The 16,657-nt window shown below is 42.8% G+C and overlaps 1 protein-coding gene across 1 annotated transcript; it reads left to right on the top strand.

The window, feature by feature from the left end:
* The first annotated feature begins 59 nt into the window (after window positions 1-59).
* coq6 (coenzyme Q6 monooxygenase) lies at window positions 60-12,916 on the top strand. The gene is made up of 12 exons (XM_041855118.1): window positions 60-427; window positions 792-926; window positions 4,185-4,243; window positions 5,961-6,087; window positions 7,330-7,460; window positions 7,552-7,659; window positions 7,740-7,802; window positions 7,900-8,007; window positions 10,907-11,109; window positions 11,405-11,520; window positions 11,884-12,050; window positions 12,760-12,916. The coding sequence occupies exons 1-12, from the start codon at window positions 229-231 to the stop codon at window positions 12,787-12,789; spliced, it is 1,446 nt and encodes a 481-aa protein (XP_041711052.1). The 5' UTR covers window positions 60-228; the 3' UTR covers window positions 12,790-12,916.
* Window positions 12,917-16,657: the final 3,741 nt, after the last annotated feature.

Here is a 16,657-nt window from a genome sequence, read left to right on the forward strand (position 1 = left end):
CAACTTGTGAAGTGAAACGAGTGCGTTTCCTTTTTCTGATTGGTTGAGCACTACAGGAAGTACTTGCCTCTTACGTATGTCAAACTATACAACATGGCTGCATTATAGAATGGACACCGCTGCGATTAGTAGGACATATTCAAGGGGAAACGTTTAGTCCAGATTGATAACAATACAGTTGGAGTTGTTTTAAGGGTTAGACGAGTACCACGCTACGTTGTTTTAAAGATGCATAGTCTCACTAAAACAGCGCTGTCTTTGAATGGAATCGGGCGGCGGTGTGTTGCTGTGAACCGTTTTTCAGGAGCAAGAATCATTTGCAGAGGACTCACGTGCACAGCAGAACATATGGAACATGAAAATGAGCTCTATGATGTCATTATATCCGGAGGAGGGATGGTTGGGACCGCTATGGCTTGCTCTTTAGGTGAGTCGACAGTCAGACAGCCCCTCTGCCCCTAGTTGTCCCCCTCTAAAGGAGGAGGAGGAGCCATCATTCTGCTGCTGGATGTAAATTCTAAGGCTTCATCCTCACAACTAAGTTGCAGTTGTGGCTTTGCTGCTGATTTACAGCATACAGTATTTGCCTTAGTTCTGTGTTGCTAAACAAGTAAGGTATAATTAAGACAAACATGTAGAGGAACTGTAATGTATTGTTCTCATGGCACCACTAGTGATGCCAGAATGTAGACTATATCAATGCTACTCCCACCACAAAACTTCTAGTCTGTCTGTTTATCATTTTGGACGCAGCATCAATCAATTTCATGCATCCTCGTTATTGTTGACAGGGTTGGATCCAAACTTGGAGGGGAAGAAGATTCTGCTGCTTGAGGCAGGCAACAAGAAAGTGATGGACAAGGTCCCAGATGCCTACAGTACAAGAGTCAGCTCCATCAGCCCGGGCTCTGCCACCCTCCTCAGTGGTACACAACCATATTACCAAACACTATTATCAAGTTCCCTGAGAAAGTAATCTCTCTAATGGCATTAGCATCTCTGTTTTCCATTGGCAGCCAATAGCATCAGAAAAATTTAGGAAACCTCTTTGCAAACAGATACACATGGCTGCAATAGTATGAGCTTCATAAAGTACAGTAGGAGTGAAGAGTTGTGTGTAGTTAGTTTGGTAGTTGTTGTCAATATAATTTGTCAGGGTTGGTTTATCCAGTTAAAAAAGAACAGTGCATCTAGTCCAATGACAAAAGAGCTTTTGTTTAAGTGGCCAGCTTCCTGTCTGATTAAGCCTATTTGTGGTGTGGCTCAGTATAAAATGTTGGCAGGAAGTAGGTTAGGGATCAGACCCAGCCTGTCTAGTCACACATGCTTAGCAGGGATCCTATCTGGCCTCTAGACTACATCGGTCATTGATGGGATCCTCTCAACTATTATTCATGTCTCCTTGGGTTTTACACCCTGATGATGTACTGCATGTCAATAAAGAAGTGATTCAGATACCCCCCCCAAAAAAAATTTTTTTATAATAATAATAATATAAATAAATTAAAATAAAATGATAAAAAGATAAAAAAGATAAAAAATTAAAAAAATGTGAAAGAATTTTTTTTTGTAAAGTGGTTATCCCACTGGCTATAGGGTGAATGCACCAATTTGTAAGTCGCTCTGGATAAGAGCGTCTGCTAAATGACGTAAACGTAAACGTCAAGCCCAATTAAGTTGACTTGGATGTATACTGAACAAAAATATAAACGCAACATGCAACAATTTCCAAGATTCTACTGAGTTACAGTTCATATAAGGAAATCAGTCAATTGAAATAAATTAATTAGGCCCTAATCTATGGATTTCACATGACTGGGAATAGTATGTGGACACCTGCTCGTCAAACATCTCATTCTAAAATCATGGGCATTAATATTGAGTTGGTCCCCCCTTTGCTGCTATAACATCCTCCACTTTTCTGGGAAGGCTTTCCACTAGATGTTGGAACATTTCTGTGGGGACTTGCTTCCATTCAGCCACGAGCATTAGTGAGGTCGGGCACTGATGTTATGCGATTAGGCCTGGCTCGCAGTTGGCGTTCCAATTCATCCCAAAGGTGTTCAATGGGGTTGAGGTCAGGGCTCTTTGCAGGCCAGTCGAGTTCTTCCACACCGATCTCAACAAACCATTTCTGTATGGACCTTGCTTTGTGTACAGGGGCATTGTCATGCTGAAACAGGAAAGGGCCTTCCACCAAGTTGGAAGCACAGCATCGTCTAGAATGTCATTGTATGCTGTAGCGTTAAGATTTCCCTTCACTGGATCTAAGGGGCCTAGCCCAAACCATGAAAAACAGCCCCAGACCATTATTCCTCCTCCACCAAACTTTACAGTTGGCATTATGCATTGGGGCAGGTAGCGTTCTCCTGGCATCCGCCAAACCCAGATTTGTCAGTCGGACTGCCAGATGGTGAAGCGTGATTCATCACTCCAGAGAACGCGTTTCCACTGCTCCAGAGTCCAATGGCGGCGAGCTTTACACCACTCCAGCCGACGCTTGGCATAGGCTCGTGTGCGGCTGCTCGGCCATGGAAACCCATTTCATGAAGCTCCCGATGAACAGTTATTGTGCTGACGTTGCTTCCAGAGGCAGTTTGGAACTAGGTAGTGAGTGTTGCAACCGAGGACAAACTATTTTTTACATGCTACATGCTTCAGCACTCGATGGTCCCGTTCTGTGGGCTTGTGTAGCCTACCACTTCTCGGCTGAGCCATTGTTGCTCCTAGACGTTTCCACTTCACAATAACAGCACTTACAGTTGACCGGGGCAGCTCTAGCAGGGCAGAAATTTGACAAATTGACTTTTTGGAAAGGTGGCATCCTATGACAGTGCCACGTTGAATGTCACGGAGCTCTTCAGTAAGGCCATTCTACTACCTATGTTTGTCTATGGATATTGCGTGGCTGTGTGCTCGATCTTATACACCTGTCAGCAATGGGTGTGGCTGAAATAGCCGAATCAACTCATTTGAAGGGGTGTCCACATACTTTTGGCAATGTCGTGTATATGCATTTGTTGGTCAAAGATACCTTTAAAAAAAAAAAGTAGGGGCATGGATCAGAAAACCAGTCAGTATCTGGTGTGACCACCATTTGCTTCATGCAGTGCGACACATCTCCTTTGCATAGAGTTGATTAGGCTGTTGATTGTGGAATGTTGTCCCACTCCTCTTCAATGGCTGTGCGAAGTTGATGGATATTGGCGGGAACTAGAACACACTTGTATACGCCGATCCAGAGCATCCCAAACAATGGGTGACATGTCTGGTGAGTATGCAGGCCATGGATGAACCTGGACATTTTCAGCTTCCAGGAATTGTGTACAGATATTTGTAACATGGGGCCGTGCGTTATCATGCTGAAACATGAGGTGATGGCGGCGGATGAATGGCACGACAATGGGCCTCAGGATCTCGTCACGGTATCTCTGTGCATTCAAATTGCCATCGATAAAATGCAATTGTGTTCGTTGCCCGTAGCTTATGCCTGCCCCCATACCATAATCCCACCGCCACCATGGGGCACTCTCTTCACAACATTGACATCAGCAAACTGCTCGCCTATTGCCATACACGTGCCATACACGTGGTCTGCGGTTGTGAGGCCGGTTGGATGTACTGCCAAATTTTCTAAAACGACGTTGGAGGCGGCTTATGGTAGAGAAATGAACATTACATTCTCTGGCAACAGCACTGGTGGACACTCCTGCAGTCAGCATGCCAATCGTAAGCTTCCTCAAAACTTGAGACGTCTGTGGTATTGTGTTGAGTGACAAAACTGCACATTTTAGTGGCCTTTTATTGTCCCCAGCACAAGATGCACCTGTGTGATCATGCTGTTAAATCAGCTTCTTGATATGCCACACCTGTCAGGTGGATGGATTATCTTGGCAAAGGAGAAATACTCACTAACAGGGATGTAAACCAATTTGTGCACAACATTTGAGAGAAATAAGCTTTTTGTGCGTATGGAACATTTCTGGGATCTTTTATTTAAGCTGATGAAACCTGGGACCAACACTTTACATGATGCGTTTATATTTTTGTTCACCCACTTGAGTTCTTGTCTCATTTAATCAAATTCCTCTAACAAGTCATTATGGGGCTTGTATGCCTCATACATAACATTCCTAGATTTTATAGATCTTGTATTCTATTAAAATGTTGTGTGTACCTTTCAGGTGTTGGAGCATGGGATCACATTATGAACATGAGATGTAAGCCCTATCAGAAGATGCAGGTCAGTTCTTGGAAACGCCACTCTACCACAAGCCCTAAAGGTCTTTTTTAATTGAGAAGCCCATTTAGGTCGTTAGAGTTATACTGCTATATACTTACTCTCATTCTCCATGCATCAGTAACTTGTTTGGCTATAACATTTTAGGAAAATTGTATCTCCACTGACATTTAACCTCCACTCAATCATGTGCTGAATGTGCTTTACAATGCCATTTCCCTTGGGCATGTAATTGTTCACAACGAAAAAGCAAACCCAATGGCGGTTTAAAACACGCATTTTGTTCATTCCTCTGCCCAATTTATACATCCTCAGAGGCCAGGCAAATGCCAGGATGCCGCAAACCCCAAAGAACAGGAGGTCAATTTAAAATGACGATCAAAACTCCCTGGTTTAGTGAAATGTTAGTTCTTTCCTCTGGCCACAGTGGCAGAGTGTTTATTTATTTAGGATCATATTTAATAGGAAGAATACATCTATTTGGCATCTTCAACTAGGCGTTCATCCTCTGTGTCTACTAATTATAAAGATTGATGTGACAAGCAGAAGATGGAAGATGACAGGATGTGTGGATGTCAGCAGCAAAGTGACCCTGTTTTACAGCTGTGGGCACAGGTTGAGTCCCCTCTGTAAGATGTGGTCAGTTTCTACCAAAGACCAAACCACAGGGTTTCACTCATGGCCAAGGATGTCATCATAAAATACCATATGGGGATTATGGTGATATACCTCTCCCATAATACCTTAACTGCTCTGCTCCTTTTATCTGCTTGTTTGTTTGCTGATGCATATTACAAGGATAGAGGAGCAGTGCGTTGAGGTTAACCAAAAATAATCTTCATTCACTATCCTAAAAAGTTAACTACTGCCTTAAGAAGGAAAAACAACCTGAATATGAGTCATTAGTAGGCCATTTCCAATGGTCTGTCTCCTGTCTGGGTGTTAGGATGAAAAGATAAGCAGGTTTTAAAGCTCCCATTTGGGGTTTTCTCCTAGCAAAGAGGACAATAAGTACATAGCAACACATTCCTTATCAACAGAAGTATATTTTTCTCCAACATAACTCCTTGCAATTTGCGGTTTGGTTTCATTAAATCTTTCAAGCAGCCAACCACTTGTCACAAGTTGCAAACCCACCACCATTAGTGGTTTTCTGTAGTGTAAAACCCACTACTTTATGGCATGTTGGGAAAAAAGTAGTTTAGCTGTGTTACTTCTGAATGATAAGGTCTGTGGCCTTGGTAACAAGCCATCATAGTCCTACATAAGCATAACCACTTTGCTGTGTCACATGAAAAGTATTTTCATTTACCGTCTCAGAAATTATATGTGCCTCAATTATGTGTTTTATTCTAACACTGACTCTACTTTTTTGGGATACATGAACAAATATTTACCCGCTCAGTAATGTTAACAAATGTGTTCTGTATTTATTATTTGTTGGGCCAAATATATTACCATAAATCCACATCACAAATGGCATTTAATTGTGCTTCAGTAAGCTCCCTAAGTCAACCATAGAACCAGAAGGGTGTTGTTGACCTTCCTGGATCTTAGTTTGGTGCTTGATGTAGTGGCTGCCAAGCTCTGGCTGCAGCTGAACAACTTTGATGTGTTCAGTTCAATTAGGCTGTGCCTCTTTGGTCGGCTAAATATAGGGAAAGGGGGTGCATTTAAGGATAGAGTTGTAGACCACAGGGATAATTGGTCTCTCATTTAGGTTTGGGATGCCTGCTCGGATGCCCTGATTACATTCGATAAGGAGAACCTGCAGGACGAGATGGCATACATTGTGGAGAACGACATCATTGTGGCAGCCCTGACGAAACAGCTGGACAATCTCTCTGGTAAGAAAAGCAGCACAACACACAGTCCAGTAGCATTGATGATTTTTCCATGAAACCCTCACTATGCATGAGTAGTGATGTAACTCTCCTTAGAAGACCTCTTAATTTCAGTGACATCCTGTTAATAGGAGCGGGGTCTGGAAACTCGTGTAATGTCACCACAGTTGTTTCATCCTGTCCCTGTGTTTTGTTTATTTGTATTTTTCCCAGTGTCTAATTTTAAAGACCAGTGCAGCTCTTGGACGCATCCATGTTTTTCCTGCTATTTCAATCAAGCGTCATATTTCCTATGTGCCAGTTAGAGCACTCCATAGACCGGGTGCCATGTAAAGGCACGTGCAGTTGTCCAGTGACCTATTTCACATTGACATGTGCTCCCACACCATTAACGATGCTAAAGTGCTGACGGTTTATTGTGCTGTATTGTTGTTGAAATTAGGCCAACTTTTTTGAGGTTCACAAATGAAACCTTAGCACTGCCATGTGTCAGACTGTAAAACAGCATATTTATAAACAGGATTTTCAACATTTTGCACTAAACAGATGTGTGGTTGCAGGCAGCAGGTTTTCCTTAAAGGCGTTGGTCCTCTATTTAATTTCTTCTTGCTTTGGCCATGATGTTTCTCTGCTTCTAAGGCAGTACATGAAAAGCGTGCACTAAGCCAGCTGGTTTGGTAGTAACTCTGCTCTCCAATCACTGCATGCCAATATTTGTCGCTCGTGTTCAGGAATCAGTAGTCAATCTGCGGACAGGAGCCTCTCCAAGTGGGCAACGCCAAGCGTAATTCCGGATACTTTCATGTTCGGGATGACCGACTACCGATAATTCCAAGAAAGTGAGAGTTTTGGTGTAATCCCAGCATGCTGGCAGCAAGCGGAAAGTGTGGCATGGTCTGCTTGTAGATAAACACTATTAGTCAATGCTATGCAGCAAGCCAAGACCATTAAGAAGATTGTCAATGTGAGCTTCGGCAGCTGCTCCCTGCCAGAGAGGGAAACCAGTGGTGTTTTACAAGGTGGTTTGTAGATCCTCCACTGCCTTAGTCACTTACAGCCAAACCGTACTCAATTTTTTTCCTTTTTGGAGGAAACAAGTAGCAAAGCCTTGATTAGTGTGACCAATTGTGATGAAAAATACTTACTGGCCCCTTCCTTGTTTAGTGAAAATGATTCTCTGTGGTGAACCCAGAATCCCCTTGGATCTGCTTTTGATAAAATGTTTCTCTGTGTTCTGTCTCTCAGATCAGGTGAGGGTCCAGTACAAAACCAAGGTGGTGAAATACACCTGGCCCAAGTCCCACCAGGTAGCTGACGCCATCCCCTGGGTTCAGGTCACCCTGGCCAACGGACAGACGCTTCAAACCAAGCTACTGGTCAGTCCAACATCTGAGTAGTAACTCTTTTATTTTATGCCTTTGACCGTAATGCTGTAGGATGTAACCGCTGTGATTGGCCGGTTTTCAGATTGGAGCAGATGGGCCAAATTCGATGGTGAGGCGGGAGGCGGGGATACCCACGTTCAAGTGGAATTACGACCAATCAGCTGTTGTGGCTGTCCTGCATCTGTCCGAGGTGAGATTTACATCTTACAACCGGTCTATTTCACCAAGACACCTAGAGGCCATACTAATTATTATCATGTGTTTCTATAGCCAACAGAGAACAATGTTGCCTGGCAGAGATTCCTTCCTACAGGCCCCATAGCAATGTTACCAGTAAGTTTGTATCATAGGTTCAAAGTGCAGCTGAGCTCTTTGCTTTTTTTTGTTCTTTCGTTTTAACTGACGTCCCCCGTCTCTCTTGTGGCTGTAGTTGTCGGACACAGAGAGTTCTCTGGTGTGGTCGACCAGCCACCGCCATGCTGAGGAGCTGCTGCAGCTGGATGAGGAGAGCTTCGTGGACGCCATCAACACTGCCTTCGTGAGTCCCGGCCTGACCCCACCAAATCAGATAATGATGAGGAACAAGTGCCTTAATACATTTCTGATACATTCATATGCGTTATGAATAGTATGTTTATGAATGGAAATGCTCTTGTTACCAACATGCTGCAAGTGCACCAATTAACCGGTTCACCAATGCCAATGGGTGCACTTGTCACTGTTTTCTGTCTACTATACATCATACATGTAGACCAGGGGTGTCAAACTCATTTTAGCTCAGGGGCCACATGGAGGAAAATCTATTCCCAAGTGGGCCGGACCGGAAAAATCATGGTGTATATATATAACTTAAAAACAACAACTTCAGATTGTTTTCTTTGTTTTAATACGATCAACATACAACATAAAGCTGGAGCCTGAGGACAGTGTGTCCAAAATAGTACAAGCACAACATCACTATTAATCATAAAACACGTCAAGTTTATTTGAAAATTCTAAAGAAAAAGAACACACAAACACACAATGCCTCAGTGATTAACAGAACTGTTTCACAGATCACAGAACTATATCAGGGTGTCATTTCTCAGGCAGAAATGTAGATAAAAATAATGAAATCCTGTTCCCCAAACAAGTGCAAGAACCACAGAGTCAAGAATAGGTTAAATATACAAATAAAATAAAATCAATTAAAAACAATAGCACATCAACATAAAAACATATAAACATAAATCTGAAAGCGTTGCTCAAACTCCCGTAACAGTCCAGTTATTTTATCTTTGAACCGCTTCATGTCTGCCACATGTTGGGTCGCGCACACATTTTTCAGACAGGGGAAGTGAGCTGCATCACCACCGGCAAGTTGCGTCTCCCACAATGACAGCTTCAACTTGAAAGAACGTATGCTGTCATAATACTGCGTGACAACTTTGTTGCGCCCTTGCAGCTGTTTGTTCAAGTTATTCAGGTGCTCTGTAACATCCACCATAAATGCAAGGTCCGGCATCCATTCTGCGGAATGAAATTCTAACACTGGTTTGCCCTTTTCTTCCATGAACTGTTCAATTTCTTCTCGTAAATCAAAGAAACGCCTCAGCACAGCACCTCGGCTTAACCATCTTACCTCAGTGTGGTATGGCAGGCCATAGATGTGGTCTTTCTCTCTGAGAAGGCTGTCAAACTGACGGTGATTCAGGCTTCTGGATCGGATGAAATTAACAGTTTGGATGACCACCTTCATGACGTTATCCATCTTTAATGACTTACAACACAAAGCCTCCTGGTGCAAAAATACAGTGAAAAGTCAAAAAATCACGTCCTCCATTTGCAGATTGCACTTTCTCTCTGAACTTTGTCACAACGCCTGCTTTTTTCCCGATCATTGAGGGCGCACCATCTGTAGCCAGGCTGACAGCGTGGGACCAGTCCACTCCGACCCTGTCCAGCGCGCCCGACGAGTGCGGTAAAAATATCAGCTGCTGTCGTTGTATCTGTCATCGGCACCAACTCCACGAACTCCTCGGTGACGGTCAATGTGTCATCAACTCCGCGGATGAAAAAATGGCCAGTTGTGCAACATCTGTAATGTCCGTGCTTTCATCAATTGCAACCGAAAAACGCAATAAATGACTTTACTTTTTGCTTCAACTGGCTGTCCAAATCCACTGAAAGATCGGAAATCCTGTCTGCAACTGTGTTTCTTGTCAGGCTGATATTTGCAAAAGCCTGCCGCTTTTCAGGGCACACAATCTCCGCTGCCTTCATCATGCATGTTTTTACAAATTCACCCTCACTAAATGGTTTTGAAGCCACTGCGATTTCATTAGCAATGAGGTAGCTAGCTTTCACTGCAGCGTCACTGATGTCTCGGCTGTGAGTAAACACAGACTGCTGTTTCTTCAGACCCGCCAACAGTTCATTCACCTTCTCTCATCTCCGCTGTCCTTGAAAGTTGTCATATTTGTCGGCATGAAGACTCACATAGTGGCGACCGAAGGTTATATTCTTTCAGCACTGCAACATGCTCTGAACACACCAAACACACAGCTTTCCCATTCAATTCCGTGATTAAATAGGATGACCATTTTTCTTGGAACACTCTGCACTCTGCGTCCACTTTTCTCTTTTTTGACAGAGACATATTGGGGCAATGAGGGTGCCAAAGCACATAAAGTTAAAAGTAGAAGCCGTAATAAATATCGCGGGCAAAACAAAGTAGCTCATTGGCTGCACGTGCTTGACCTACTTGCTCTGCCCCGGTGTAAACAGTTCGCTTGCTTAACACAATTGCTATTGCGCCATCCAGTGGACCCAATTGGAACAGCAGTTTATTTTCTTGAAAAATTGCAGCGCATTTTTATACTTAAAAAAATAAAAAATAAAATTATTATTATTATTATTTTATTTTTTTTAATCATCTCGCGGGCCGGATTAAACCCGTTTGTGGGCCTGATCCGGCCCGCAGGCCGTATGTTTGACACCCCTGATGTAGACAATACCAACGTTTTGCCGGCCTAAAGTCGCTTTCCCAAGCAGACTATTTTTACTGGTCCTGCCGATGCGGTCACCACGGTTGAGTCATGCTTGGTTTCAGGCCTGGTTTGCTAATTAAACCTGTGGTCTGCCAGTTGGTCATTACTGCATGGAATGTTTTTCAAACTAAGCTAATTCAACAGCAAGCATGACCAGCCTCTTCTTTTAATTAGCAAGGGTCCTGTAACGCTGCCAAACCATTTTGTTAGTGAGGGAAAGTACACTCACTCTGCATTTCTGATCTAGTTTGTTTCTTTGTTAACTTCTCTCTTCTCTCTACCACACCTCTCTCTATCTCTCCTGTACCTCTGTCTGTCTCTTCCTTTTCCCACTGTTTCTCCCTCCATGTCTCTCTCTTCCGCTCTCCCTCTGTCTCCCTCTCTTTCTGTGTCGTCTCTGTCTGCCAGTGGAGTAATGAGAACCACAGTGAGCTGGTGGAGACTGCTGGCTCTCTGTTCCGCACTGCCCTGTCAGTCCTCATGCCGTCTGCCGGCTCGGCCCGCCAGCTACCCCCCAGTGTGGCCGGGATCGGCCCAAAGAGTCGGGTCATGTTCCCCCTGGGCATGGGCCATGCGTCAGAGTACATCAGGCACCGGGTGGCCCTCATCGGGTAAGTCACCACTCACCCCTGTGGGACACTCAGTTATTGAACTTCACTTCGGTTTGCTTTGGAAAACTGTGACTCATATTTGACCTGGCATTTTGTAAATGGAAGGATTATATGCCCTAATTCTATGAAGGTATAACAGGATCATATTTAAAAAATGAGATCATTAAAAAAAAGGTTAATTCCTCTACTTAATTATTGGTATTTATGTCTATTTCAAGGGAATGCTTGCTTTGATCCTACCCTGTAGATGTGGTGACTAGATTTACAAGGCAGGGGTCTTTATTTGTCTTTGCAGGGATGCAGCACACCGCGTCCACCCTCTAGCTGGCCAGGGAGCCAACCTGGGCTTTGGGGATGTGGCCTGCCTCACTCAGCGCCTGAGCCAGGCGGCCTTTAATGGGAAGGATCTGGGTTAGTGACTACCCTAAACAGACACCAAACACAGTAGCCGTAGCCAGTGGTTTCTCAGAAGCTTTTTTCCAAAGCCCAGGCTGGGACTCTTGCTGTTGATCTTGATTATAAAAAGAACAGTCTTTCCTCCAAAGTTTATTTGATGTTTTTTTCTGTCCATTCTGCCAAGAACTGTATGTTTACAGAAATGGAAATCCGGTTATGTGAATCTTTTATTTGATTTATTCTGTTTTGAAGTCAGAATAGCTCCAATGTTTCGACCTAATGCAGAAAACGCAATAACAATATACACAGGTGCAAAATATTTTCTCCATGATTTTGTTAACCCCTAGTGTTTTGCTCTATCTGTGTTGTGTTGTATAGGGGCCATGCAGCACCTGTTGGAATATGAGACAGAGCGCCAGCGACACAACCTGCCCATGATGGCTGCCATCGACCTGATGAAACGACTGTACTCCACTAACGCTGCCCCCATGGTTGTCTTACGCACCTTCGGTCTGCAGGCCACCAACACACTGCCAGCCATGAAAGTTAGTATGCTCTCTCTCTTCTCTTCAACCCTTACCTGTCCCGAATGTCATGCCCCTTATCAAAGTGAACCCACAACTCCTTGATCATCACAACACTTGTGCAAGTAGAGGCCATCTCTTCTTCCATTCCCAGAGTTTGGACACCTGTCAGAAGTAAACCCCACCTTGGCTTCGCTCATGACCTCACCCGATCCCGCCCTTTTTCTGATTATATGTCTTTTTACTTCGGCTCTGTCTATAATTTCCATGGTTGTCAACCTACTACTACGGCAGCTTAGTTTAGCCCCAAATGTAGTGTTACAGAAAGTGTGTGGGTGGGGTGCTGGCCCCGAGGCTGCGTTACGGTGGTGTTGGCTTGTGTTTTCACACCCATTTTATTACAGACCGCTGATGTGAAATGGCTTTATTCCCTACTAAGTGATTCAGACCAAAGCAACCGTAACTGGTTGTAAAGGCATTTCTCTCTGGAGACCCAAAGTTATGCTTGACATTTTTCCATATTAAATGTTCAGAGTTTACAGATCTCGTATACAGAGGTTTGTAGTGCCACTTTTTACGCAGATGGGAAAGATCCTAGTCATCGTTTTTTGTCAAACTTGCTAGTGCTATACGTGGCTGTTGGATGAATGTATTTGTGGATAAGGATGGATGGATGAAAATGGATGTTTAGATTTGTGAGTTGATCTTGTTTCTTTCTTTGTCTCTCCAGGAGCAGATCATGGCGTTTGCAAGCAAGTGACACGTATGCTGGTCCTGCCGATGGAGTTTGATGGTACTCCAATGACGATATGCCATTGTGACTTTGTGAATGGAATGTAAAAGTGTAAATTAATAAAGTTATATTTTATGCTCTGTTATTACTTGAACACTGTTATTCCTGTGTGTCTTTCTTTCTCTGTGTGAAGATGATTCTGGGGGCTTCCAAGCATCCTGTATCCCAGTTTCATAAAACATTATGAACACCTGCTCTTTCCATGACATAGGTTTCATCTGGTCAGTCTATCATCCTTTATTGATGTCACTTGTTAAATTCACTTCAATCAGTGTAGATGAAGGGGAGGAGACAGGTTAAAGAAGGATTTTTAAGCTTTGAGACAAGTGAGACATGGATTGTGTATGTGTGCCATTCAGAGGGTGAATTGTCAAGACAAAATATTGAAGTGCCTTTGAACGGGATATGGTAGTAGGTGCCAGGCGCACCGGTTTGAGTGTGTCATAAACTACAACGCAGCTGGGTTTTTCACGCTCAAGTTTCCCGTGTGTATCAAGAATGGTCCACCACCCAAAGGACATCCAGCCAACTGGGCACAACTGTGAGAAGTGTTGGCGTCAACATGGGCCAGCATCCCTGTGGAACACTTTCGACACCTTGTAGAGTCCATGCCCTGATGAATTGAAGCTGTTCTGAGGGCAAAAGGGGGGGTGCAACTCAATAGTAGGAAGATGTTCTTAATGTTTTGTACACTCAGTGTATAGTGGGGAGAACAAGTATTTGATACACTGACGATTTTGCAGGTTTTCCTACTTACAAAGCATATAGAGGTCTGTAATTTGTATCATAGGTACACTTCAACTGTGAGAGACGGAATCTAAAACAAAAATCCAGAAAATCACATTGTATGATTTTTAAGTAATTAATTTGCATTTTATTGCATGACATAAGTATTTGATCACCTACCAACCATTAAGAATTCCGGCTCTCACAGACCTGTTAGTTTTTCTTTAAGAAGCCCTCCTGTTCTCCACTCATTACCTGTATTAACTGCACCTGTTTGAACTCGTTACCTGTATAAAAGACACCTGTCCACACACTCAATCAAACATACTCCAACCTCTCCACAATGGCCAAGACCAGAGAGCTGTGTAAGGACATCAGGGATAAAATTGTAGACCTGCACAAGGCTGGGATGGGCTACAGGACAATAGGCAAGCAGCTTGGTGAGAAGGCAACAACTGTTGGCGCAATTATTAGAAAATGGAAGAAGTTCAAGATGACGGTCAATCATCCTCGGTCTGGGGCTCCATGCAAGATCTCACCTCGTGGGGCATCAATGATCATGAGGAAGGTGAGGGATCAGCCCAGAACTACACGGCAGGACCTGGTCAATGACCTGAAGAGAGCTGGGACCACAGTCTCAAAGAAAACCATTAGTAACACACTACGCCGTCATGGATTAAAATCCTGCAGTGCACGCAAGGTCCCCCTGCTCAAGCCAGCGCATGTCCAGGCCCGTCTGAAGTTTGACAATGAACATCTGGATGATCCAGAGGAGGAATGGGAGAAGGTCATGTGGTCTGATGAGACAAAAATAGAGCTTTTTGGTCTAAACTCCACTCGCCGTGTTTGGAGGAAGAAGAAGGATGAGTACAACCCCAAGAACACCATCCCAACCGTGAAGCATGGAGGTGGAAACATCATTCTTTGGGGATGCTTTTCTGCAAAGGGGACAGGACGACTGCACCGTATTGAGGGGAGGATGGATGGGGCCATGTATCGCAAGATCTTGGCCAACAACCTCCTTCCCTCAGTAAGAGCATTGAAGATGTGTCGTGGCTGGGTCTTCCAGCATGACAACGACCCGAAACACACAGCCAGGGCAACTAAGGAGTGGCTCCGTAAGAAGCATCTCAAGGTCCTGGAGTGGCCTAGCCAGTCTCCAGACCTGAACCCAATAGAAAATCTTTGGAGGGAGCTGAAAGTCCGTATTGCCCAGCGACAGCCCCGAAACCTGAAGGATCTGGAGAAGGTCTGTATGGAGGAGTGGGCCAAAATCCCTGCTGCAGTGTGTGCAAACCTGGTCAAGACCTACAGGAAACGTATGATCTCTGTAATTGCAAACAAAGGTTTCTGTACCAAATATTAAGTTCTGCATTTCTGATGTATCAAATACTTATGTCATGCAATAAAATGCAAATTAATTACTTAAAAATCATACAATGTGATTTTCTGGATTTTTGTTTTAGATTCCGTCTCTCACAGTTGAAGTGTACCTATGATAAAAATTACAGACCTCTACATGCTTTGTAAGTAGGAAAACCTGGAAAATCGGCAGTGTATCAAATACTTGTTCTCCCCACTGTATATTGGGCTATTTAAAGACTGAACATGTGTTTGGGAAAACAAATACATCAAATACACTTTTAGTATTTTATTGAAACATACATGTATAATGTATACAGGCATTTTACTTGCACCAGGTTTTTATTAAATATTGATTGACATGATCTGTCATCAAACAGTTGACCTTAAAACATAGTGAACATTATGCAGCAGAAAGAAAGTTTTCATCTGCAAAGTCAAAGCAGTTACAGCCTGGTAAGTATTTTACTAATACAGGTTTAGTTAATATAATAATACTTTTAGCAAAAATGTTTATTCACAATCTGTAGAAACAATGAGAATAGAAGGGTTCAGAACTTTTGTGAAACATCACAGTACAGTTGAAAAATATATGGCAAATAGAAATCCAATATGGATGGTCTTAAGAGATAGATGGGAGGTGTTGAATGGTGCTGAAGGATGGGACTAATAACAACTAACAACTAATAACAACAGGATAACTAATGTAAAGCATACTGTGTCCATAATAAGTATATGGGTTATAGGTTGAGAGCTTTTGTGAAAGAGCACAGTTAGAACGATATGGCATATAGAAGCAAACCGGATGGACATGAAAATGATAGGAGAGGTTGAGGGTGGAGGAAGTTCAGGAGTAAAAACAAACAAAATTGAATTATTGTAAAATTGACTGTGTCCATAAAATGTATAGAGTATGTATAAGCTGGAAGAAGAGGCCTAAGCATTGTTGTTCACTAGTTTACTCCAATTAGGGAAGGGGTGGTGGGGTTGGAAAGTAATAAAGGAAAAAATATATTTTTAAAGGATATGTACATATATGTATGTATATGTATATGTATATATATATATATATATATATATATATATATATATATATATATATATATATATATATATATTTTGCGAGAGAGAAAAAAACATATGGGGAATTGGAAGTGTTGCAGACAATTACATTGATGGAAGTTACAATCTATCTGCAATATTAAAGCTGATCTACCCCCTAAAAAAAATATTTTAAAATAAATAACCCCCCCCAAAAAATACTGCTTTACTTTGTGGTTTTATATACAACAGTAGTTATTGTACATGTTTGCTACTGGACAGATAGCCAATGCAATAATAGCCGCTATGATTGCACAAAGAGCAGTTATACAGCAAAGTTCATTTTGTACAGATTGCAACAGCATTTTAAATATTTGTACAGTTCACAAGAAGAAAATTACAAACAGTATTAAGCATTATGTGTGTCTTGCGCCAAGAGCTATATCCCTACAAATGAAAGATTTATGGGTTTAAGGTCTTTGTTATACCTGACATGTTTAGACACTTTTATATTAACATGATGACAGCAACAAGCTAAAGCTACATTTTTATTTTGACAGGGTCCTGTAGTCTTGCCACGGTTGATCGAACAATTATCATTTAGTGCTCCAATGTAGACACAAATAACACAGAGTTCACCAACAGTCAGAAAGACAAGTCACTCACTCTGATTCAACACAACTGGCAATCCTACACAAGCCCACAC

The sequence above is a fragment of the Coregonus clupeaformis genome, chromosome 29 (assembly GCF_020615455.1).
Source record: "Coregonus clupeaformis isolate EN_2021a chromosome 29, ASM2061545v1, whole genome shotgun sequence".
Taxonomy (NCBI): Eukaryota; Metazoa; Chordata; class Actinopteri; order Salmoniformes; family Salmonidae; genus Coregonus; species Coregonus clupeaformis.